The 25,541-nt window shown below is 43.8% G+C and overlaps 1 protein-coding gene across 1 annotated transcript in view; it reads left to right on the forward strand.

Annotated features, from left to right (window-relative positions):
* Positions 1 to 25,541, forward strand: part of ARHGAP31 (Rho GTPase activating protein 31) — a 100,043-nt gene that overhangs the window by 67,494 nt on the left and 7,008 nt on the right. The window contains exons 4-11 of the mRNA XM_045851048.1: positions 497 to 579; positions 1,295 to 1,402; positions 2,298 to 2,440; positions 14,956 to 15,154; positions 17,286 to 17,410; positions 21,228 to 21,290; positions 23,596 to 24,171; positions 24,887 to 25,170. Of these exons, the coding sequence (XP_045707004.1) occupies positions 497 to 579; positions 1,295 to 1,402; positions 2,298 to 2,440; positions 14,956 to 15,154; positions 17,286 to 17,410; positions 21,228 to 21,290; positions 23,596 to 24,171; positions 24,887 to 25,170 (1,581 nt within the window). The remainder of the gene's footprint in view (positions 1 to 496; positions 580 to 1,294; positions 1,403 to 2,297; positions 2,441 to 14,955; positions 15,155 to 17,285; positions 17,411 to 21,227; positions 21,291 to 23,595; positions 24,172 to 24,886; positions 25,171 to 25,541) is intronic.

Consider the following 25,541-nt stretch of genomic DNA (forward strand, 5'->3'; position numbering starts at 1 on the left):
TCTGAGGCTGGATGGGAAGTGGCTCTTCGCACCCAAGAAGACAGCTGGCTGAGTAAACACTGTGCCACCCTGTCATCTTCACCTCACCTGTCTCTCTCTCTCTCTCTGTCTCTCTCTCTCTTTCTCTCTCTCTCTCTCTCTCTCTCTCTCTCTCTCTCTCTATCTCTCCCAGAGTCTCTGTGACTCTTTCTGCCACACTAGACACATTCGAGATTCTACACCTTCTTTACCAGATGATACCTAACACCCATCTGAGAATGCAGAGAGACCCAAACAATCCATAGGCCTCTGGGTGTGTGCAATGCTAGAGGCTTCACGTATGGACCCTCAGAGATTGCGGTTATTTGTTTTTACTAGAAAAGCATGCCTCTTGGAAGGATGAGCTCTAGGCCGGGTTGGAAGGCTACAGTACCAGAAGCCTAAGTAAAACCAGCCGATGCAGGTGTGTGTCCACCCTCTCGGGCATTCACTGGGTTCTTCGTGTTCTTCTCTGCAGGAGGCAGTGTCACGCTGCCCAGAAGAAGGCCAGTTGGCCCGAATCCAAAATGTTATCCAGGAGCTTCCCCCATCCCATTATAGGTAAGCATCCTTGGTGAAAGAAGGTCACAGCCTCTCATGGGGCTGCAGATGCAGGCTGGAGTCATAAAAGGGAACAAATTCAGCAGACAGTGGCTTTCCTGGGGGATTTTGAGGAGGGTGAACAGGTCACTTTCATCAGAATGAGTTGATGTCTGACTAGGGACATTGATGGGAAGGGGCAGCCCATGTCCCAGTTACTCGCAGGAGTCTCACCCTAATTCTGATCACACAAGGATATCTTCACAGTGATATCCTAGATTCTTACCCAGATTCACAGAGTAACCAAATCTGTGAAAACCAAGATGGTTTGAAAACAGAGTTTGACTGTAGCTCTTGAGTGTTGAGCATCATCCCATCCTTTCATTTCATTCTCCCTCTTTATCCCCTAATCTTACCACCTTTCCCAGTGTTCCCTAAGCCTGCCCATCTGTTACAGGGGGCAGATTTTGATATGGTGTAAGATAGAACTTCCTAGCAATAATAGATGTTTTTTATCCAAGAATATCCCCATTCCCCACCATAGGCCAACATGCTGAGGGCCAAGAAAATTAGAAAATTATTTCCATCAGTCCTGGTGTCTTCCTGATACTCCTCCAAAACTCACAAGATAGAAATATTTATTTAGTCTCTCAAATACAAACTTAGAAATTATCTCCAAGCTTCACACAGGCCTTAAAGTTTTTACTTTGTAAAAACAAAGAATGAACCATTACAGGACCTTGGAATACCTGATTCGACACCTGGCCCACATCGCCTCCTTCAGCAGCCAGACCAACATGCATGCCAGGAACCTGGCCCTCGTGTGGGCGCCAAACCTCCTCAGGTAACCACCACACCCTCATCTCTCACCCCACCGTCCCTGCACTGGGCTCAGAACAGCCCACTGATTAAAATGAAGGTTGGGTTCTTCAAAATTGAAGACCCTTGAAGGCAAACCTGTAGTTAAATTGTCTTTTGTAGCACATACAGATTAAAGGTGATTTTAATAGCCTAACTTCTTTGCCTGCTGCCCTGGAAACTCTGGGTTCTAAAGGCATTTTCTGGCTGTGACTGGGAGGTGACTAAAATAATGGGTCTGTATTTTATAATTTCTTGAAAAGGCTTTTCTTGTCTTTGTGGCTCATTGGCTTTTGATGGTTTTGGTGGGGTCACAGCTGGCTGTAACCTGAATCAATTGCTTCATGTGACTTTATAAATGATGATCTGCCCCACAGAACAATCAGGTGGGGCAGATCCTGTGGAAAGAAATAAATTCCTGAATATTCACTAATAATAGTGTTATAGTCTTGCAATGTATAATTCCTGGTAATTATTTTAAATTTGTTCAGTGCATTGGGCTTCACAGCACTTGGAAAGTCCCTTTAGTAGGTTTTAGTATTTAAAATACTCACCCTGGCGGGGTGGCTCAGTTCTTTGGAGCATCGTCCTGTACACCAAACTAGTTGCAGGTTCAATATCTGGTTGGAGTGCATATGAGAGGCAGCCGATCAATGTTTCTCTCTCACATCAATGTTTCTGTCTCTCTCTCTCTCCCTCCCTTTCCTCTCTCTCTAAAATCAATAAACATATCTTCAGGTGAGAATTAAGAATGTATATATCCTACAGATTAACTAACCATATACATGGAAGAGATGGGGCTTGTATAAAAGGCCCACTAGCTCCCCCTTACTGCTCTAGGGTTGACTCACTGAACTGAATGTGTTTCTTTCACGATTTAGGTCCAAAGAAATTGAAGCTACGGGTTGCAATGGAGATGCAGCCTTCCTTGCCGTGCGGGTCCAGCAGGTGGTGATTGAGTTCATATTGAATCATGTGGATCAAATCTTTAACAATGGTGCACCTGGGTCTCTAGAGAACGATGGTAATGGTTCCTCCTGGCATACTCCCCACCAGCCCATCCTCCTTTCTTGCCATAGTCATGGGGCCCAAGGAAAAGTTAGGGTGGCCCGGTTCTAACTCTGAGTGTTGGCACTGTGTGTATGCTGATTACTGTGTGTGTGCCAGTGTCTGGGGATTGTGTGTGTGTGTGTGTGTGTGTGTGCAGCAAAGATGTGGTATGTTTGCAGGTGGCTGTAGCATATTTTTGATCAATTGCATACTTGGACCATCCCATGAACATGGCATGATAAACTGTAATAATGTTCTATTGGGTTTAGTAAGTTCTTAAAGTGTTTGAGTTATTATCTAGAGGCACTGGCAACATTCCTCCCTTTTTTAACTATTAGATTTCATCTTTACTTTCAGTATGATACATTTCATAATACCCTTATGCTTTCATCTTGAAATCTTAAGTAAATTAGTTAAGAGACAGCATGTTTATACTCACATGTATATCAGAATGCATTTTCTTCTCAAGCCTTTCTTGAGTGCTCACTTTGCTCGTCCTTAAACCAGGCACCACCCATAGAAAAATTAGTGTGTTTGTAGGCATCAATGAGTTTGTAGAGACTAGTTAACGTACACTGTAGCCATATTGGTGAGAAAGATATAGCTATATCAGGCTGAGCACTATGGGATGCAAAATGTTATATTTTAGTCCTATAGCTCTTATAATAGACAGTGAACCCTAGGAATGAATCGGATAATGTTGCTTGAACTCATGTAAATCCAATTTGTAAAAACCAGAAATCCAGTTGATCAAGAAGCCTGGGAGATGGTTGTAGAATAGGTGGAAGCTGCACTCACCTCCTCCCAGGCCTGAACTGGAATTACAGCTAAGTTATAGAACAATCAGCCTAAACAACCAACTGAAGATTAGGAGAACGGAAGTCTTATAACCAAGGACTTACAGAAGAAGCCACATCTAGGCTGGTAAGAAGGGTGGAGGCATGAAAAGAGCTGACCCTGAATCCATGTATATCAGCTGAACATCCAGAGGAATACCTCAGCTACACAGGTTCCCTGTGAGGAGTGTGAGGTCTCAACCCTATGCCAGGCTTCCCAGCCTGGAGCACCAGAGCCTGAAAGAGGAGTCCACATAATGTCTGGCTGTAAAAACCTGGGGATTTGGTCACTAGGAAAAGACAGCTGTCTGCTAGAGACCTAGGTGCCCTCTTAAAGGGCCAGCTCATGAAATCTTGTTCACTGCTACTCACCCCAGGCTCCAGCAGAGGAAGAGCAGCTCAGAGCAGACTACAGTCTTGTGAGGACAGACTGAGTGAGTTGTGTGGTTCTGGGTAGAGAGCTGAAGGGACAGCCATCAGGGTCCCTGTGCTGAGTCTCTCTCCCGTTCTGCCCACAGACACCATCTTTCCTGGGTCCAGCTCTCCCCTCCAAACTGCCCTGGCCTGTAGGGACTGCACAAGCCCCGCCCCCCCCATACCTCTGTCACTCCAGCCATGCTCATGACCTGCAGCAGTCTGCTGCTTGAGCAGCCTGTGGTAGAGATTTTCTTAAAGAGAGCTTGAGAGTCAACTCAGAGTTGTATGGCCCTGGGTCAGAGACCATTTACCCTGCCCCCTCACACACAGTGTACCAGAGCACCAGTGCATGTGAAGTTCCCTGCTCCCTGAGGACCAGAGTACCTGCACCCCAGCACCCACTATGGGCCAGAGTAGCTGTGACACATTATCAGAATGCCTGAGAAGCTGCACACTGTACCCTATGGGTCAGATTAGTAGCATCCCAACCCTCCTTGAGAAAGCCACTAGCTCCACTCTTTCAACTCCAGTGGCTGGCCTTGCTTAGTTTCACTCTGAAATATTGTTAGCAGGCTGTGGCCATCCTGGTCCCCAATTACAGAAGACTCTCCAGAAGATCAGGGTGGACTTTAGGAAGAACTGAGTTGTTTGACTCTTGGGCTGGACCATTTTTCCCTCATACACAAGACCAGTGCCACCATTCCTATGTAGAATTGTCTTTTCACAGGCCACATCTCTGTCTGTTTGGGCTTCAGCTTGCCTCACCCTGATAAATTACTGAGACCCTGCCCCACCACATAGGTCCACAGGCACTTGGTGGGTAGAGCTGACCTTGGTGTACCATGAGACTACTGCTGAGTAGCCTCCAACGTAGCACTGGTGCCAAGTTTGAATCTATATCAATCTGATGAACACCACTCACTGAGAGCCTGCATCACACAACTCACACAGTACCAGAGGCTTTTTCGAACACTGACTGAGCCTACCAGACAGTTAACAGATGAGGGCAGATCTCAAGGAGACTTGGACCTTTTGCTGACCTGTCCATGGACTCAGTGCCAACAGAAATCAACCTTGGTGCGCCCCTAGGCACCTCCCACACAAATCCAGGCCCAACAGAGGTAGCCACAAACTGTGGATCACTTGATAGTTCCAAACAGGTAGCCCAGCAACTATCAGTGCCAGCACCTGACTTTGACCTGCACTAGATTCCCTCCCAATGGACCCTAGAACCAACATACCTGATGGTTCATACCACAAAGGGAGATCTCAGCAGACACCAGACAATGTTGGGGCAAATTCAGCTTTGTGAAGCCAGCCCCCACTCAGCAGTTCATACGTTGCCTTCAGGAGAGATACTTATAGCCAGCTGGTGGGGAAGCCCCACCCATGGCCAAGAGCACACAAAACTCAACTACAACAGGAAGGCTCACATAACCCACACAAGATACATTCCTGGAGCACCTAGCTCAGGGGATTAGAGAGAGAGCCCCTCTGTGTCCCACAAATACCTACTATGTAAGGTCACCATACCAAAGCATAGCAGATCTACCTGATACACAGAAACAAATACAGAAGGCAGCCAAAATGAGGAGCCAAAGAAACATGCCTCAAATGATAATACAGGAGAAAACCCAAGGAAAAAAGAACTAAATGAAATGGAAGCAAGTGAGCTATCAGACACAGAGTTCAAAACAGTGGTTATAAGAATACTCAAGGAACTTAGTGAGAACTTTAACAAGAGATAACACACACATAAAATGACATAGAAGCCATAAAAAAGAACCAGTCAAAAATGAAGAATACAATATCTGAAATGAATAATACACTAGAAGGAATCAACCAGTAGGCTAGATGAACCAGAGAACCAAATCAGTGATTTGGAAGACAAAGTAGCAAAAAATATGCAATCAGAATGGGGGTTAAAAAGAATTTTTTAAAAGATTTATTTATTTATTTTTAGAGAGGGAAGGGATGGCAAAAGAGAGAGAGAGAGAGAAACATCAATGTGCGGTTGCCAGGGGCCGTGGCCTGCAACCCAGGCCTGTGCTCTGGCTGGGAGTCGAATCTGCGATACTTTGGTTCATAGCCTGTGCTCAATCCACTGAGCTACGCCAGCCAGGGCTAAAAATTTTTTTTTTAAATCAGGATAGTCTAAGGGACCTCTAGGACATTGTGAAGCATAACAACATCCTTATCATAGGGGTACCAGAAGGACAGGAGAGAGCAAGGAATTGAGAACCTGTTTGAAGGAATATGGCTGAAACCTTTCCTACCCTGGTAAAGAAAATGTCACGAAGGTCCAAGAAACATAGAGAGTCCCAAACAAGATGAACCCAAACAGGTCCACACTAAGACACATCATAATCGAGATGGCAAAAGTTTAAGACAAAGAAAGTATCTCAAAGGCAGCAAGAGAAAGACAATTAACTACAAGGGAGCTCCCATAAGACTGTCAGCTGATTTTTCAACAGAAATGTTTCAGGCTGGAGTGATGTGTGGGTCACCGGCCAGCAGTGATCATGGAACGCTGAGGATGGCTCGTCGAAACTCGAGAAAAAACATGCACAGAGACAGACTAGTTTCTGTGGAGTAATAGGAACAGAATGGCCACCCCCTCTAGAGGGGAATGCGCTGATTTACTGTCCAAACCTGCTTTTATTGGGCTCATTTTGCATATTAATTTAGGTAAAGTACATTACTCATTACGAGGAAGTAAGGAACAATAGAACAAGGAACTCTGTGGGTCTGTTTTGAGTCAGGGTCAAAGAGCTGTAAGACTTTGAGGAACAAACTAACTTCCTCCTTGGACCCTTCTCATTCAACTGAGAGCATTCTAAACAAAGAAGGTTTCACAGTAATTTACATGTTCTTTCTTAGGCCTGATCACCCCAGGAATCCGCCCTTTTCAGCACAGAGCTGCACCACCCTGTCATTGTTTCAGGCTTAGGGGGAGCAAGGGAACTAAGACACCAAGAGATAAGGAGATGTTCTCCCAGATGATGAGAACTCAGGCTATGTCAAAGCCGAGGAGCGAGGGCCCATCACCCCCTTTTAATGTAGCCCCCAAAGTCCTTCTTTTGGGGGCCTCCAACGTGATTGTGCCTGTCTTAGGTCATTCCTCCCTTGGGGAATCTTACCCATCATTGGCTAACTGACCAAGCATTGGGGTTCAGTTATGAATGAAGCAGCAAAAGCAGCACTCCTGCCAGAGAGAGAAGCTTTTGTCTCCTTGCTGGCTTATGGTTCCAAAGGCATTCCCTTAGCCTTAGCCTAGGTGGGGGTTACAGCTTCTGATACCAGGCAGGGCAGTCCCAACACTGGAGGGCTTGGCATAAAATATTCAAAGTAATGAAAAGCAAGAACCTATAACCAAGACTGCTCTACCCAGGAAGACTGTAATTTAAAATTGAAGGTGAAATAAAGAGCTTCCCAGATAAGAAAAAGCTAAAGAAACTCATTACCACTAAACTAGTATTACAAGAAATGTTGAAGGGTCTTTTTTAAGAAGAAGACTTTTTTAAAAAGAGGAACATAGTTATAAAGCATAAAATGGCAATAAATATGTACCTACCACTAATCACTTTAAATGTAAATGGCTTAAATGCTCCAATCAAAAAATATAGGTAGCTGAGTGGATAAGAAAACAAGACCCATATATATGCTATCTACCAGAGATCCACCTCATAATAAAAGATATGCAGACTAAAAGTAAAAGGATGGAAAAAGATATTCCATGCAAATAGAAATGAAAAAAAAATAGCTGGGGTAGCAATACTTATGTCTGACAAAATAGACTTTAAAAACAAAGGCTCTGAGATAAAGACATTACATAATGATAAAAAAATCAATCTGACAATGAGATATAACCCTTTTATGACATAGAAGCCATGAAAAAGAACCAGTCAAAATATTTATGCACCCAACATAGAAGCACCTAAATATGTAAAGCAAATCTTGATAGACATAAAGGGAGAGGATGACATAAATACAGTCATAGTCAGGGATTTTAACACTCCATTGACTTTGATAGGTAGATTTTCCAGACAGAAAATCAACAAGGAAACAGCAGTCTTAAATGACACTCTAGACCAGATGGATTTAATTGATATTTTAAGATAATTCCACACAAAACCAGCAAAATATACATTCTTTTCAATTGCACATGGAATGTGTTCTAGGATATACCACAGAGTAGGACACAAAACAAGTCTCAATAAATGTAAGAAAACTTAAAATCATATCAAGCATCTTCTTTGACCATAGTGGTATGAAAGTAGACATAAATTACAAGGAAAAAGCTGAAAATCACAAGCAAATGGATGCTAAATAACATGTTACAAAACAATGAATGGGTTAACAAATGAAATCAAGGAAGAAATCAAAATTTTGTTATCTTGAGAGAAACAAAGATGAACAAACAACAACTTAAAATCTGTGGGGCACAGCGAAAGCAATCCTAAGAGTAGCAATACAGGCCAACCACAAGAAACAAGAAAAATCTCAAATAAACAATCTAGCCTTACACCTGAAAGAACTAGAAAAAGAACAACACACAAAGCCCGAAGTGAGTAGAAGGAAGAAAGTAATAAAGATCAAAACAGAAATAAATGACATGGAGAGCAAAAAAAAAAAAGTTCAAAAGATAAATCAAGAGTTGGTTGTTTGTTTGGAAAGATGGACAAAATTGATAAACCTGAACTAGACTCATCAAGAAAAAAAAGATAAGGCCCAAATAAATAAAATCAGGGGGGAAAAGATAAGTAATAATTGATACCACAGAAATACAAAGAATTGTAAGAAAATATTACAAACAACTAAATGCCAACAAATTGGACAATCTGGACAAAATGGATAAATTCCTATTCTAGGAACACACAATCTTCTAAAACTGAACCAATAAGAATCAGAAAATTTGAATAGACTCATGACAAGTAATAAAATTGAAGCAGTACTCAAAAAAAATACCAACAAACAAAAGTCCTGGACCAAATGGCTTCACAGATTAATTTTACCAAACATTTAAAGAAGAACTAACACCTGTTTCTTCTCGGATTATTCCAAAAAATTCAAGAGGAGGGAAGACTCCCAAGTCTTTTTATGAGACCAGCATTATCCTAATTCCAAAACCAGATAGAGATACTACAAAGAAAAGTATAAACCAGTATCTCTGATGAAAGGAGATGCAAAAATATTCAACAAAATATTAGCAATACATCAAACAAATCATACACCATGATCAAATGAGCTTTATTCCTGGGCTGCAAAGTGGATACAATATCTGCAAATCAATTAATGTGAAGTTACCACATAAATAAAATGAAAGATAAAAATCACATGATCATATAAACAGATGCAGAAAAAGCATTTGACAAAATTCAACACCCATATCTGATAAAATGGGTGCAAATAGAGGGAATATACTCATACTACAACATAATAAAGGCCATATATGAAAAACCCACATTTAATGTTATACTCAATGGGAAAAACTAAAATCATTTTCCTTAAGATCAGGAACAAGACAGGGATGTCCACTTTTACCACTTTCATTCAACATAGTACTAGAAGTCTTAGCCACAGCAATCAGACAAGAAGAAGAAATAAAAGGCATCCAAATTGGGAAAGAAAGAAAATTTTTGATTTTTGCACAGCAAAGGGAACCATCAGTAAATTGAAAACACAACCTACTAAATGGGAGAATGTATTCACCAATGATGCATCTGATAAGGGGTTGATATTCAAAATTTATAAAGAACTCATATTACTCAACACCAAAAAAACAAACAATCCAATTTAAAAAATGGGCAGAAGGCATGAACAGACAGTTCTCCAAAGAGCACATACAGACGGCCAATATATTTATGAATAGATGCTCAACATTAAAGCCACAATAAGATACCACCTTACACCTGTCAGAATGGCTATTATCAATAAATCCACAAATGACAAGTGCTGGTGAGGATGTGGAGAAAAGGGAACCCTTATGCACTGTTGGTAGTAATGCAGATTGGTGCAGCCAATATGGAAAACAGTATGGAGTTTCCTCAAAAAGTTAAAAATGAAACCACCTTATGATCTAGCAATTCCACTTCTGCAGATTTATCCATAGAAACCCAAACATTGGTTCAAAAGAACATAAGCACCTTTGTATTCATTGCATCATTATTTACAATAGCCAGGATATGGAAGTAACCCAAGTACCCATCAATAGACAAGTGGTGGTACGTATTTACAATGGAATATTAGTCAGCCATAAAAAGGAATGAAACCCTACGATTTGTGACAGCAGGAATGGACCTGGAGGGTATGATGCTCAGTGAAATAAGTCAATCAGAGAAAGTCAAATACTATATAATTTCACCTATATGTGGAATCTAAAGAACAAAATAAATGAACAAACAAAATTGAGCCAGACTCATAGACACAGAGAACAAACTGCTGGTTGCCAGAGGGGTAGGGTTTGGGGAACTGGGTGAAGGAGTTGAAGGGATTAAGTACAAATTGGCAGTTACAAATTAGTCTCAGGAATGTAAGAAAAGCATGGGAATATAGTGAATAGTATCACAGTCATTATGTATGATGCCAGTTGGGGTACTAGAAATATCTAGGGGAGCCCTATGTAAAGTATATGATTGTCTGGCCACTAAGATGTACACCTAAAACCAATACAAAATTAAATTGGGAAAACAAAAAGGAGAAATATCTCATTAAAAAGAAAGGTGGTGACTGCCATTTGTGTGACAGTGGTTTTCCAACATTAGTGCACATCAATACCACCTAGAGGACTTGTTAAAACAAAGATTATTGGGCCTCATCCCCAAGTTTCTGGTTCAGCATGTCTGGAGTGCTTTTGAAAATTTGCCTTTCTAACAAGTTTCCAGGTGATGCTGCTGCTGGTGGTCAGAGTGCACACTTGGAGAGCCTGTGGTGTATGGAGACCATATTACACGTCATTTGTGTTAGCCGATCAATGCATTCTTTTAAGTTTAGCTAGTATATTTAGAAGAACCAGTATGCTCATCAGAATAATCTATTACAATTATGATCAAATTTTGAATCCTGGTATAGTTGTTTCCATCTCACCCTATCTTCTATGTGGTTTTTGACCTTTTAAACTTTTTTATTGAGATAAAATTCATAGACTATAAAATTTACCATTTTATCATTTTAGAGTATGGAATTTAGTGCTTTTTACTGTATGTATTCAGAGAATTTGCAACTGTCATCACTTCACTATCTGATTCCAGAACATTTTCGTCACTCAAAAAAAAAAAAAAAAAAATCCCAGCCCTAGCCAGGTAGATCAGTTGGCTAGAACATCATCCCAATATGCTAAGGTTTCAGGTTCAATCCCTATTCAGGGCACATACAAGAATCAACCAATGAATGCATAAATAAGGGGAGCATACTAAGTATTTCTTTTTGAAAAGAGCCTCCTACCCATGAAGCAGTCATTCCACATTTTTTCCTTCCTCCCAGATCCAGGCAACTGCTAATCTGCTTTCTGTTTCTATGGATTTACCTCTTCTGACTTTTTATATAAATAGACTCATAAAATACATGGTCTTTTGTGACTGACTTCCTTCACTTATACTGATACATATTGTCACATGTGTCAGGATTTCATTTATTTTTATGGTGGAATAATATTCTGTTGTATGAATATACCACATTTTGTTTATCCATTCATTAGTTGATGGATATTTTGGGATTTGTTTCATTTTTTTTTGTTTTGAGTAATGCTGCTATGAGAACATTCATGCACAAATTTTTATGTGAACATATGTTTTCAATTCTCTTGATTATATACCTATAAGTGGCTGACATTTCTTTTATTTTTAAGTCCCCCATTATAAATGTATTATTTATTGTAAGCTATATAAATTCTTTTTGAAAGTAAATGAGAAGTAATAGGCATTCACTTATTCAGACTTTTGAGTCAACCAATAATATATTGTGAACTTATTCTATGCCAACAACTATTGCAGGCACATACATCATCTCTCTGACTTACTGCAACAACCATCATGAAGTTGTTACAACTTTATTTTATACGTGAAGAGCTGGAGAACCAGAAAAGCTTAGTAATGTCCAAAGACACATGGCTAATAACTGGTGGGACTGAACATTGAACCTAAGATCTTCCAACCTTGCTCTTTTCTTGAGTCTGTGCTGCCTCTCTGAAGAAAAAATATAAATAAATCACTGTGGTTTGTTTATTATTAATGACGGTTGGATAGTATTCTTCTAGACAGTAAATCCATGTTTAGTGTTAAGGTTGTTCCTAATTCTAACCTGGAAATGCCTGTTCTTTTTGTGAACGTTGCCTTAGTCGTCCTTTGTTCTGCATATTGAAATCCACTGTACTCTTAGCCCTTTAACTCTTGATTGACTATGATACTTATTATTCAATACACGTTATTTAAATGTTCTTATTATGAATTTGCATTGAGTCTGGTAAGGTAACATAGTTAATTTTATATACAAAATATATAAATATATATACGCTATTTTATACACAAAATAGAATAAGTCATATCCTCCGTAATTCTAGTTTTGGAAATAGCGTTCTATTTCAAACTGGAAAGATTATAGACGCCATAGAGTCCAATACCTTTCATTGATAAATGAGAGCAGCGAGATTCATTAAAACATAAGTATATCTTGAGCACCTCTGGTGTGCCAGGCACTGCTGGAGACACTGAGGACAGTGTCATTACTCAAGCAGCAACACTGCCCTGCATAGAGAGCTGTGGTCTGGTTGGGGGGACTGGCAATTAGTACGTTTACAAATAAATACATTATCACTTCAAAGACTGTAAGTGCCAAGAAGAACAGACAGCAGGGTGATGAAATGGGCAATGACTTGGGGGTGTTATTTGGGTACAGAGTAGTAATGGTCTATGGCCTGAAACTGAATGAACAAAGGAACCAGTCATGTTAGAATCTGGGGGATGAGTGTCCCACACACAGAGGACAGAGAGTGTCAAACCTCTGAGGTGGGAAGGGGCTCACAGAGTTGCAGGAAGTTGGCTGGTGCAGCGAGAGCCGATGTGGTCTCCAAAGTGGGGTGCTCCACCTATGGGGCACCAGAGACGAAAGCACTGAAGTATGGGAGTTAGAAAAAACTATTACAATTTCTTTTTTCACTTATTTTTATTGTATACTTTGTAATTTCTATGATTTTTAATGTTTTCATTATATAAATACTAATACAGTGGTAAATATGTATAATTTACAAATACTTACATATATATTGTGGGAGTATACATTAAAAAATTTTACTGTGTGTCTTTGCAGACCACTGGATCAGTGGGCAAAGAGAAGAGGGGAAGGAGATGGAGGTCCTTGCAGGTCATGCTAAGAGTCTGGTGTGTTTCCAGTGCTGTGGAAAGCATTGGAGGCTTTGGAGCAGGGAGTGATCTGAGGATCTGAGCTTTTTGGCTGCTGTGTGAGGAAGCGACTTACAGGCAACAAGGCTGGAAGTAGGGAGACCAGTTCAGGAGCTATGGCAGAAACCAGGAGGGAAGTCATCGTGGCCTGCACTAGCGTGTTAATGGGAGTGAAGGAAAGTGGCTGGGTTCAGGATATGTTTCAGAGGTTGGGTGACAGGACTTGATTGTAGGCTAGATGTGGGAGAAGGGGATGCATCAAAGAAAGGAATGAATGGAAAATTACTACTACTGGTTTTGGGGTACACAACTGGGTAATCCATGGTACCATTTGCCAATTTGGAGAAGATGGAAGGAGGTACTGGTCTAGCAGTGAGGACAAAAATCACAAACTCCATTATGAAATGTAGAGTTAGAGATGCCTATTAAACGTCTAAGCAGAGAAGGTGAGTAGGCCTTAGGATACTGGAGCCCAGAAGTAGGGGGAGACATAGGTGCTAAACCAAGGTCTCCTGACTCTGCTGTGTATGTTCTTCCCTGTTCCAGTTGTTCCCACAGTGATTTTTTTAAGTAAATCAATAATTAAATAACTAAATAATATAGAATCTACAAACAAATATTGAAAGTAAATTAAATTTAAATATTTTAACCTCTTTTGGATTAAGTAGGAAAAGTGAGTTAAAGTCAAAAACATCACTGACAAGTTTGTGGGATCACAGAGTTACTGAATCGACTGGACGGCCACCCTGCTACCCTCCCTGGAAATGCCCTGGGGTCACTTTCTGTCTCCATTTTCTACAAGGCTCTTTTTCAGGGGTTTTGTTTTTCTCTACCCAGAGAGGGCCGTACTCTGCAAAGAGAAATAGTACTGTCAATGTGCTTTCTGAAAATTAGGCAAGTGCTATACAAAAAATGATTTCTGAGTCTTCATTGGTCCAAGTTATCTTTGAATCCCTTTATACCTCTCAAAGTTACAGAAAACTGGCAAAGTTGACAAAAGGCTAAATAGAGGCAGACTTAGACTTATTTTTTTATGGCATCCCTGGCCTGTGTCCAGTAGTGTCAGTAACACCCCCACGTGTACCTGTGACAACCAAAAATGTCTCCGGACATTGCCAAATACCCCTGACTGGAGGGAAGTGGTGCCAAATTGCCCCAAGTTGAGAACCACTGACTTGGAGAAAAGAGGTAACCCTGGACTCCACTGATCCGTCATCACTTGTATTTAAAAACAACAACAACAACTATAGAAAGAAAGGGTTAGCTTACATATACTAGAAGATGACTGGTTAGTAAATAGTCTCTTATCTTTTAGAGAATAGTATAGGGTGTAAAATGCATTTTTTTCTGCAGAGATATAAGCCTAGGTGATCTTAGGTTATCCAGGGGAAGTATAGGCTCCAGCCTTAAATTTCCTCGGAGACCCTGATTTCCAGCTGTGGAGAGAAGGGGCAATCTCCTGCCTTAGCCTAGTCGAGTAAGGCCACCTCCCACCTGGCCAAAGCACTGGGCAGTTCCCAGGGTTAAAGACCCACTGCTGCTACTCTGGCCCAAGTAAGTGCTCAGTACATGCTTGTCATATGAATGAATGAATGATCCTTGTCTGAAAAATACAATTAGTGCAGTTTACCTCCTGATGGCCCTGTGTGCTCTCTGGCTAGTCCTGCCTGACAGGTGGTCAGTTTCCTCCTGTGTGCAGACTCTATCCCAGTCCCCACCAGACCCAAGAGGAGTGCCCTGTCGGGAGGTCAGGAAGGGAGGAGCTGTGGATGGGGAATCTGGATGGATCAGTGCACAGGCCTCCTCCCAGAAGTCTATGAGCTCTTCTCTTCTCTGTACAGAAAACCGGCCCATCATGAAGAGCCTGACCTTGCCAGCCCTCTCCCTGCCCATGAAGCTGGTGAGCCTGGAAGAAGCTCAGGCCCGGAGCTTGGCTACTAACCATCCTGCTCGAAAGGAAAGGAGGGAGAATAGCCTGCCTGAGATTGTCCCTCCCATGGGCACCCTCTTCCACACTGTCCTTGAGTTACCAGACAACAAGTAAGTGGCATTATTTGCAATTCTGGGAGATGATTGCGTGGAGGGGCCCAGAGGAGGAAGAAACATAGTCTCGGGGCCATGATGACAGCATGCATTGGGGATGCAGTCTGGGCTGGGGTGTAAGGAAACTTTCCGGAAGAGAAAGGAGCTGTCTCCACAACTCTCTCACCAGTGGTTGGTGCCTTTGCTCACTGCCCCAAGGTTGTCAAGACCTGAGACCCCTGGTGTCACGATGGAACTGGGGCTCAGAGGTATCAAGAGTCATGAATAAAACCCCTTAGACCTTAGTTTAGACAAAACACCCTCGACACTTTCAAAAGGAAGTTTGCTAAAAATCCAAGCAAAATGAACAAAACAATAAAAACTTGACTCTCTTCCCTCACCCGTCACCTCCACGAAGCTTCACAAAAGATTCAGAGATGAATGGAGGCCGTGTTGACAGGCAGTGCCACTGTAGACCGGGAGGTCGGGGCACGCAGGACTTGGAGATGCCATCTCTGGCTTCCATTCCTCCTCTCATACCTGCCAGACCCCCCCCCCCGCCTTCTCCAAAAACACACCAAACATCATTTTAAATCATGGAATATTTTCTTTCCTCAGTCCTCCCTCTCACTTCCTCTGTTGCAACCCTATTCTCAACACGTGTCTTCGCTGTCCTCGCCCTTATGTTCCCCTGTAAAAATGAGGCAGCCATTGTAGCCGGAGTCATAAATTGTAGGCAGTCAGTAGGTGGAGGAGCTGAAAGGCAATCTTTTCATTGGAGAGTGTCGTCCTTGCTGTTTGGTCATTATGAGAACAGATACCTCAGAACTCTTGTCAGTGTCCTCCCCTGGATGGCAGGACTGTTTCCCTTTGGGGAAGGGAAAGGAGTTCTTCACATTACACAACTGTAGGGGGCACCTGTCACACTGCATGCCGTGGGGATGGAACACCTGGAACTGACCTGCTGAGAACTCCTCCACCTCCTAGAGTACATGATGGTAAGCTCTCAAGACTGAGCCCCAGAGCTCCTCCCCCTGAATCCCTGGAGAATAAGACTCCCACTCAGGGATCAGGAAGAAGCATACCTCAGAAGGATCATCAAGTGCATTTTCTCTGTGCCTTCAACCACACCTGAGATGCACCATAACCCAGTTTATGCCACCCTGTGAAATCCACCCTAAGGCCAAGTGCTTGAAAAAACCTGACTAGATTCAAAGAAACCACCCAACATAGCAGATCTCCTCTGATTGATGGTAAAAATGTGCTGGGCTTGAGATGTGGGTGTTCTGTGAGAACCCTGAAGAGAAAAGGTTTTCTTTGGAGCCCACAGTTTCCAGGGTTTTATCCTGGAACTTGATGAATCCTGAACGCTGGACCCGGCAAGGGCAGGGCAGAGCCTATGTGGGGACCCCTGGTGGTGACCCCCGGTGGTGCCAGGCTCCTGGGATTCAGTCCAGCACTCTAATTTCCTTGCCTCCTACTGAGGCAGCCTGGTGCCAGGCGTCAGGAAAATGAGAGACAAGCTTAACTACTCAGGGTACTTCTCTGCCGTGACCACTGACCACACCCAGCAGCCTGCCACTCCCCCAGGCCACACTCTTTTCCAAGTTCCTTTCTCATACACCCCTTCGCAGTCCCCAAAAGCCTTCACTAGCTCTCTTCTCACTTGTGGATGTGACAGCAGTGTGGCCCACCGTTCTGGGAGCATAACAGGACTGAGGCCTATGGTCTTGAGTGTTTATTCCTGTTAAAAAAAAATATATATATATATATATACACACGCGCCTTTGAAAACCCAGGACTGAAGTGTTTACCACCAGAATTCCCAGAACTGTGTGGCTGCTTGTGACCTCTGAGTCTCCCATCAGTCCTGGCCTCTGTTTGCCTCACCACCGCCTTTAATGGCATGCCTTTGCCTCTCCCTCTAAGGAATTCAGTCCTTTGTTCTGACTCATGAAAGCCTAGCTTGGTTAACTAGGGCTTCCCAGATACGGTGAGAGTCAGGCTCAACTTGGCATTTAGAGAGGAATTTCCTGAAATGTCAGAGTCATTCATAACTAGGACACGTTTGGGGTAGTCCTTCTCAATTTAAAAGTCCCACTGAAATGACTAGTTACCAAACTAACCCTTTATGGCTTGGCTCTTTTAGAAGAAAGCTCTCCAGTAAATCAAAGAAGTGGAAGTCAATATTTAATCTGGGACGTTCTGGATCAGACTCCAAATCAAAGCTGAGTAGAAATGGGAGTGTATTTGTCAGAGGACAGAGGCTCTCAGGTAAGAACCAATAGGGACTACGTTTATGAGATACTTGTCCCACTAACTCTGCTCTTTAAGTCTTCGGTTTGATCACATTGAATTCACTCACCCTGAAAGAGAATCTTTCATATTAACTAGAGAGTCTTTCTGGGTTTTTTTTAGACAACTTTAGATCTACAAAAAAGTCACAAAAATAATACATAACCTGGATAGTCTTCATACAGCTTATCCAAATTTTAGCACTATACCACTGTAACATAATGATCAAAGCCAGAAAATTAATATCAATATAGTATTACTAAGTAAATTACAGATTTCACTCATATATGGCCTCTCATCCCACGAATGTCCTTTTTCTGGTCCAGGATACAGCCGAGGAACGCACACTGTGTTTAGTTGTCAGGCCTCCTTGACCTCCACCAATCCAGAACAGTTTGTCAGTCTGTCTGACCTTGACACTTTGGAAGGGCACTGGCCATTTGTAGAATATATCTAAGTTTGGGCTTGTCTCATGTTTTCTCACGATTAGACAGAGGTCAGGAATGCTGCTCCCGTCTCAGTGTGTCGTATCAGGAGGCAGATGATGTCAGTACCTTATGGTGGGTGATGTTAATTTTGATCACTTGGTTAAAGTGCTGTCTACAAGGTTTTGTCCCTGTACAGTTACTGTGTTTTCCTTTGCAATTAATAAGTATCTTGTGGGAGATAGTTTCAGACAATGCAAATAGCCTGTTTCTTATCATACTCGAATCCATGATGTTAGCAGCCATCACGGGTTCCACATACAACAGTTGCTACTGTGATGTTTGTCAAAGGGTCATTTTCTATTTCCATTGTTCCTTCTACATTTATTAATTGAACTCTATCATAAGGAAGATCTGTTCCTTCTCCTTCAGAGTCAGAGTCATGATTTTTAAAGACAGATGGGAGTTATAGCTGAGCAGTGAATAGGAACTGATACAGGAATGAATTGAGGGACCCGCTATACAATGGGGAATATTACCTGTCTGGGTGAGTATTGTGTCAGAAAAGGTGGACCAAAGGTATCTGTCCTAATGACCCTCTAGTGTTATAGGTTGAAAGTATGATTTTTAAAAATGGAAACAATAGTTATAAAAACAAGTTGTAAAAGGTGAATGTGCCAATGCAATGAGTAGACCTTGACCAGATCCTAGTTTGGAAGAAGGAAAGGCTACAAAAGACAATTTGGGGAATGAATCCATTGAATATTAGAAGTGTCAATTTTCATAGCATGCTAATGGTTCTTCGAAGACATACACTAAAGTTGAAGTATATAAGGAAGTGTTACAGTATTGAAATTCACTTTCAAATGATTCAGCAAAATATAGGTATAGGTGTGTAGGTAGATATAAGTATCAATATAGATGAAACAAATACAAGGCAAAATATCAGCCATTGTACCAACCAGGTGGTAGATTTAGAGGTCAGCCAGCTTTGCTGCAGGAGGTCTGTGGTGAAGTCACAGTACTGGTGATTTTTAAAAAGTTTCCCAGATGATTCTGATATGCAGCCCAGGCTGAAAACTGCTGTATTAATATCTCATAAACGAACTAAGTGTAGGTAGATCATCAAACTGGCCAAATTTTGGAAGAATGCAGGAGTAAAATTAAAGAAACATCAGTGTTAATACAGGTGGCCCTCTGTGACCTGGTATTGCCTGTGTGGCCTCTTTTCACCACAGGGGCATTGCTGGAACCCTAGAAACCAAAAACTGGGGTGGTGGTGGGGGGAGCTTATGATCATAACCCAGCAGCATGGTCTCCATAACTGGCATGCGGACTGGCTATTTGTTAAAATGTGAATGTGAAAAAAGTTAATCACTAAATGAATATATTTAAATAAATTGTTAAGCTTTTAAAAAACAAAACCCCATAACTCAGGACATTTTAAGTAGCACTGGGAATTGTTTTTTGGTGGGGGAACAGCAGGTAAAGGGATGTTTACCGATACTGAGAGAATGGAACAGAAATAAGAAACGCTGGGGTGCTGACGGAATGGAGATGCATAAACTGCTACACTTGAGTGAGTGTCACCAACAGGAGGGCTGCAGGGAGCCCTCGAAGGTGAACTCCTTTGAGCAGGAAAACCCCAAAGCCATGGAAACTGGTGGATGCACCACCATGGGGTGAAGGTCCCAGACCGAAAAATAGAATCTGAAGACAGTCATGGGCCAAGGAGCCCCAAGTGCTAAGTTACTGTCCAGAAAAGGGGCCAGGACATCCTTGGTGACTGTTCCCAAAAGCAGCTGCTGTGGCCACCGAGTCCACAAGGAGCTGCACTGTCCGAAAGAGGGTCCAGTGTGAAAGGTGAGCACCGATGGCCCTGCAGACAGAACTGTTGCCCACCTGTCATGACACTTGGGGTCACGTGGTCACTGCCCCTAAAGGCTGACCTGTGAAACCCAGCAGAAGTCCAGGAGTGTGGCTTCTGGAAACAAAGAGAAAAGCTTGTGTCAGAATGCACAACGAAGGGTCACTGGCCAGGCAGTGTTAGGATAATGCATCAGTTTGTCAACTTGTGAAAATAGTGGATCTTCAAAAGATAAGAATTCTGGCTCCCTGTTGGATGTGAGGAGGTTCACCAAGAGTCTGAGCGAAGATGGCTGTGTCTTCCCACAGCACAGTGGACCCAAGCATTGAGAGCCCCTGAGCTGGGGCAGCCAGGGGACTGGTGCAGAGCCTGCAGAGGAACCGGGTTTGGAGCAAAAAGGAAAAAGGGGGAAACTTCCAAAGAGGGACAAAGCCCAGTTTGGGTTAAGGCCAACTCCGAGTGCTTCTTCTAGAACCGTCTCCCACCTTCCCTTTTATTGCTGAACCCTGGTCTACCCTGAATAACAATAACAGTAGTTACTTTTTATTGAGCATTTACCCCATTCTAGGTTAGCACGCCTACTTCTTTTATATGCATTACTCCTTTAATCCTCACAACAGCTCTGTTTCATTTTACACACAAGAAGACGGAAGGTTAGGAAACGCACGCTGCTGATCTGAAATCTTGGGGCCCAAAAAGTGGCAGCACTGAGATTCAAAGTGCAGTCTCTTTGAATCAAGTCACCGCAACGCCACGAGTTCTAGGGCTCCCACTCAGCTTCCAAAGTGCCCTCTTTCCGCTCCTAGCAACCCTGACCTAGAAGGAACTACCTTGCAGTTAATTCAGCTCCCTGAAAACAGAGTGCCTAACCCTGTGCCCAGAATAATTTTTTACTGAGTCAAGTGGCACTCTTCCAAAAACCTGCTTAGGTGGCTTACAAAGATGCACGGGGTCCGCCAGGCACATAGTAGGTACTCAAAAAAAGGTTTGTTTGCTCAGTATCTGCTCCAGGGTGAGGTTGTGTGAGAGCTCAAGGAGCAGAGCTGCACATGGGAGAGAGGTGGCCGTTCCCCTGGGCCCTCTCACCTGTTGCACCGACTTCTTCGATGCTGAGAGATGTGGCTGTCGCCAAGAATCCTTCTCTCTGGGCTGCCAACTAGGAGGGCCTGCCTGGAGCCTCATGGCTTCTACTCCACAGATGAATGTTTGAATCCTTGTTGTGCCGTAACTTTGGGCTAAGGACTCCTCACTTGCTAATAGCTGGTATTTAAAAAAAGATCTACAGATTCCCTGTTTTTTAAGGTCAGTCCCAATCAGAAAGTGGGAATATCCAGGGTTGGTGGGGGGGATGTTTTCCAAAGGAAAAAATTATAAATACTTGAAAAGCTTTGCTAAAGACAGTTTTCTTGTGTGCCGACACAAGACCTTTCAGATCTGTTGCTCTGAAACTTCCTCTTACTATGCATTCAACAGGGATATTTGTTTCTTTTTTTTTTTTTTTTAGTGGAAAAAGCTACTATCCGACCAGCTAAAAGCATGGACTCACTGTGCTCAGTGCCTGTGGAAGGTGAGATGGGACCGTTGTATCCGGGACTGGGGGTTACAGCTCGGAGACCAGAGGTGCTGCACCAGACTCACCATCATAAGCAACCGGGCCTGCTTGTGTCCAGCCACAGTCACACACACTCCCCCGGGCCTAACGCCCTCCCTGGCCTTTTCTGAACTCACAGGTTTCATGTAGCCCTTAGGGCTGTGGGTTGCCACCCTTCAAGGCAAGGCAGGTTCATGGTATTTGTGCAGATGGAAGAATATTCACGGAGCCGTTGGGGTGTCTGACATGCCTGTATTCATGAGTGGGTGCGCCATGCACGCTGCAAGCTGTGTGTCTATCTGCCTGTCTCATGTCATGGCCCCAGCTCCCCAGCATGGCACCTGTCCCCTTGTGTGTCTCTCATCATCATCGCCCCCAGCAGGAGGTCCCTACCTGTTTAAATACTAGAGGGGAACAAAGCCGGAAAACTGCAGAACATTACATAATATAACATAATTCTGCGCATGCGAGCTCACTTCATGTTATGGGAACAGTTTATCGGACCCAGTCTCAAGGCTATGAGAACATGACTTATCAGGCCTCTCCAAGGCTGTGGGAACACTGCTCCCCTTAGCTACCCAGACACCTGGGTGATGGAGCCAGACTGCCTCCACTTACCCTACAGGCTGCCTGGAGTAGGGCTGCCCCTACTCCATGGCAGGGCGAGGCCTAAAGGCTCATCCTCTTTCTCCGGCCTTCCTCTGACCACAGACAGAGACAACAGCTACTTCACAATCACACCTGAACCTGCTAAAGGGGCAACACCTGAAAACCAAGGCAGACAAAATTCTTCTCTCCCTTGGGCTTAAAGAAGAGCCAGGCACTGGTTCATAGGCCTCAGAATTTTGTTCCTCGATACTAGTATGTCTTGAATTTGTATGTTTCCATAGACATTAGCTTCATCGTGATTTCGCGTTGGTAGGCTCATTCATTTATTCACTGGGAAACATGGGTAGGAGCTGGCCTGGCATGTCGCTGGTCGTCACTCATTGGAGTGGAGTGTGCATGTCAGATGCCACCTGGCATGTCAGGTGGCATCTGTCATCAAAGTGACAGCTCACCACCTTGGTTCTTACAGGGCTGACTGGCCTGTGCCTCTTTCTATCCTCAGCACTGCCACGAGTAATAAAGCACAGGGGCCCCTAGCCACAGACCAAACTCCCCATATTCCCCCCATGGCTTCCGGACCCCTTTAATTTACAACATTTTGCTCTGTGACAAATGAAGCAACCTGAAATAATACAGAAAATCTTCAGAACAACTTTTAAAAATAATTCTCAAGTTGTAAAATACTCAATGAACTCTTTTAAACTAATTCAATACCTTCATTTTTCACCTTTACATTCATCCATTTGCTTTGGTTCTGAAATCTCCAGGGGCAATTCCCGCCCGGTTTTACAGAGTTGAAAACCTCAAAGTCTGGGTCGGCTTTCACAGGCGTTGGGCAGGTTATCCAACTTCTGGAGTCTCAGTCTCCTCCGCTGTTAGAGGCACTTACACTTCCCCTGTGGAGTGGGTGTGAGAGCTTTAAACTCCACGTTGCCTGTGCAGCCAAGCACTTAGTAACCTCGTTGGGAATTACTGTCCAGCCCTCAGGCAACTCACGTGTCATCTCCCAGCTTATTTATTTCTCACACAGATTTTTTTCTCCTTTGCCTTCACTTCTCAGTCAGGAACTTGAACCTCACAACTGGGCTTTCTAACGTTTCTAGTTTCCCATCCTCTGAATCAGCAGGCAAGAGCCTGGGAAAAGGGAGAAAGGTCTAGCTGAGAACAGTATTTGTTTTCTCGCCTGGAAATCAAACCCCCGTTTGGGTCCACCTGCCAGAGGAGGCTTAAAACAATACGTTTTAAAGTAAAATAAGAGTCTCTTCTTTGCCCTGTGTGTCTTCTCCATTTTGGGCAAACGTCCTTCTGTCCCCTCCCATCCATCCGTTTATGTCTTCATGATCCACATTGTACACTTGACTGCTCCGGTCAGCAACCTTAGCAGGGGCCTCCTTTTGGAAACTGCTCTACCTGCAGAGCTGAAAACAAATACAGACAACACAATAGTAAATGGCCCTATCAGGGCGTCAGAACAGAACAGGCACATAAAAAGATGCTTCCTATCTTGTCAACCAAGTGTTAAGAACCTGTCTTGATTAGGGCAGGTATGCCCTTGTTAGAATGATAGGCCTTTTTGGTGTTCAAGGGTGGCAGGCCTGCCCTCACTGGGAGGCTCTGTGCGGGCCGCGTGTGCCCAGGCTGCTGACCATCTGTTTGTCTGCTTTTTCACTAGGGAAAGAAACCAAAGGAAATTTCAATCGAACAGTCACCACTGGTGGATTTTTTATTCCAGCAGCAAAAATGCATGGAACCAGCACTGGCAGCTCTTGTGACCTCAGCAAGCAGGAGGGTGACTGGGGTCAGGAGGGGACACCAGCAGGGGCCGAGGGGGGCTTTGACCTGAGCAGTGACCGAGGTCAACTCCAGGGTGCTCAGGCCCGGTTCCCACCCGAGCAGCTGAAGGTGTTCCGGCCCATCGAGGATCCTGAGAGTGAGCAAACAGCCCCAAAGATGCTGGGTATGTTCTACACCTCAAACGACAGTGCCGGCAAATCTGTCTTCACCAGCAGTCTCTTCCAGATGGAGCCCTCACCCCGTCACCAGCGCAAGGCCCTGAACATCTCTGAGCCCTTTGCTGTGTCTGTGCCCCTCCGCGTGTCAGCTGTCATCAGCACCAACAGCACCCCGTGCAGAACACCCCCGAAAGAGCTGCAGTCTCTTTCCAGCCTGGAGGAGTTTCCTTTCCAGGGGTCAGAGAGTGGAGGTTGGCCTGAAGAAGAGAAGCCACTGGGAGCTGAGACTTCTACAGGTAAAGGAGGGGAAAGAAGTTATTTTTCCACTGCAAGAGATTAAAAACCAGACTTAAATTTGCTTAAACAGAGTTTGCAGGACAATGTAATAAAGTGGTTGAGGCTGGGCTCTGAGCCAGACTGCCTGTCAAGAAGCTGTTGGTCACAGTCACAATACATCTTTGCAGCCTCGTGTAAATAACAGGTCTCTGTGACCTGAGGCACCAAGCTTGACTTCTTAGCATTGAACTGACTTATGTGTGAAGTGAAAGATTGGATTAAGCAAGGCTTCTTGACCTCAACCTATTGACCTTTGGGCATGGGTAATTCTTTTTTGTGGGGGACTGTCCTTCCTGTGCTTTGTAGAGTATTTAGCAATATCTGTGGCTTCTACCACTAGATACCAGTAACCATGCCCACCACCCATTTGTGACAACCAATGATGTCTCTGGACATTGCCAAATGTCCCCCGGGGATGGGAGGAGCGAAGTGGTCTCCAGCTGAGAGCCACTGGACTAGATGATCTTCCATCTCTGATACTCTGTGACTCTGGGATCTGAGGGCAGGACATTGCTAGGAGGAGAGGGTAAAGGATGTGAGAGGGTAGTGAGCTGAGAGAATTCCTTCCATCCTTCTGAAGCAGGACTAGCCCAGGTCAGTGACTGTGCTGGGAATGACCTCTCTTAAAATGAGTTATCATTCTCTTCCAACTGATAAGTCTCATCCTCATTGCAGCTTCTGTATCTAAGAAGGCAGCTCTTGAAGATGCCAAGCCAGGACCAGAAGCCATGAAGACAGTGGAATGCAGCAAAGGCCTTTCCCTGGAGACAGGAGCCCAACTGGAGGAGAAGAAAACCTCAGAAATCGTCCTGAGCAGTCAACATTCAAATGAACCGGAGAAGAGGCAGAATCTGGAGAAGGTGGTGGAGGAGGGTGGAGAGCCTGGCCCGGTGGAGTCCGGAGGAGTGCTGCAGGAGAGCCCCAGGGCCAGAGCAGAGGCGGTGTTCCTGCCTGAGATGGTAAGGAGGACCCACTGTCTGGTGCAGCCAGTAGGGTCTTCTTTTTCCCAAAGGGCTCTTCACATTGCATAAGTAGATTTTTGGGGGGTGGAGGGAACGAGTTTCTGACAGGGATTTTAGGAGACAACTTTCTAATCAGATCTAGGATTTTCTTTCATGGAGGTCCTACAGTAATGGGGATAGGTTTCCTGGGACAGATCCAACTCTAAATACTTCTGATCTGAAGTCTCCTGAAGCCAGTAATATGCCCTTTGGTTGTAATGACATTTCAGTCCCAGAAGCAACACAAAATCTGCTTGTCACACCCCAGTCCCAAAGATGATGGCCCTTCATGGAGGGGGTCTGTTCTTCCAGACGTCCTGGATGGACAG

Source organism: Phyllostomus hastatus, unplaced genomic scaffold, assembly GCF_019186645.2.
Source record: "Phyllostomus hastatus isolate PE091 unplaced genomic scaffold, TTU_PhHast_1.1 phas_contig_86, whole genome shotgun sequence".
NCBI classification, from domain to species: Eukaryota; Metazoa; Chordata; class Mammalia; order Chiroptera; family Phyllostomidae; genus Phyllostomus; species Phyllostomus hastatus.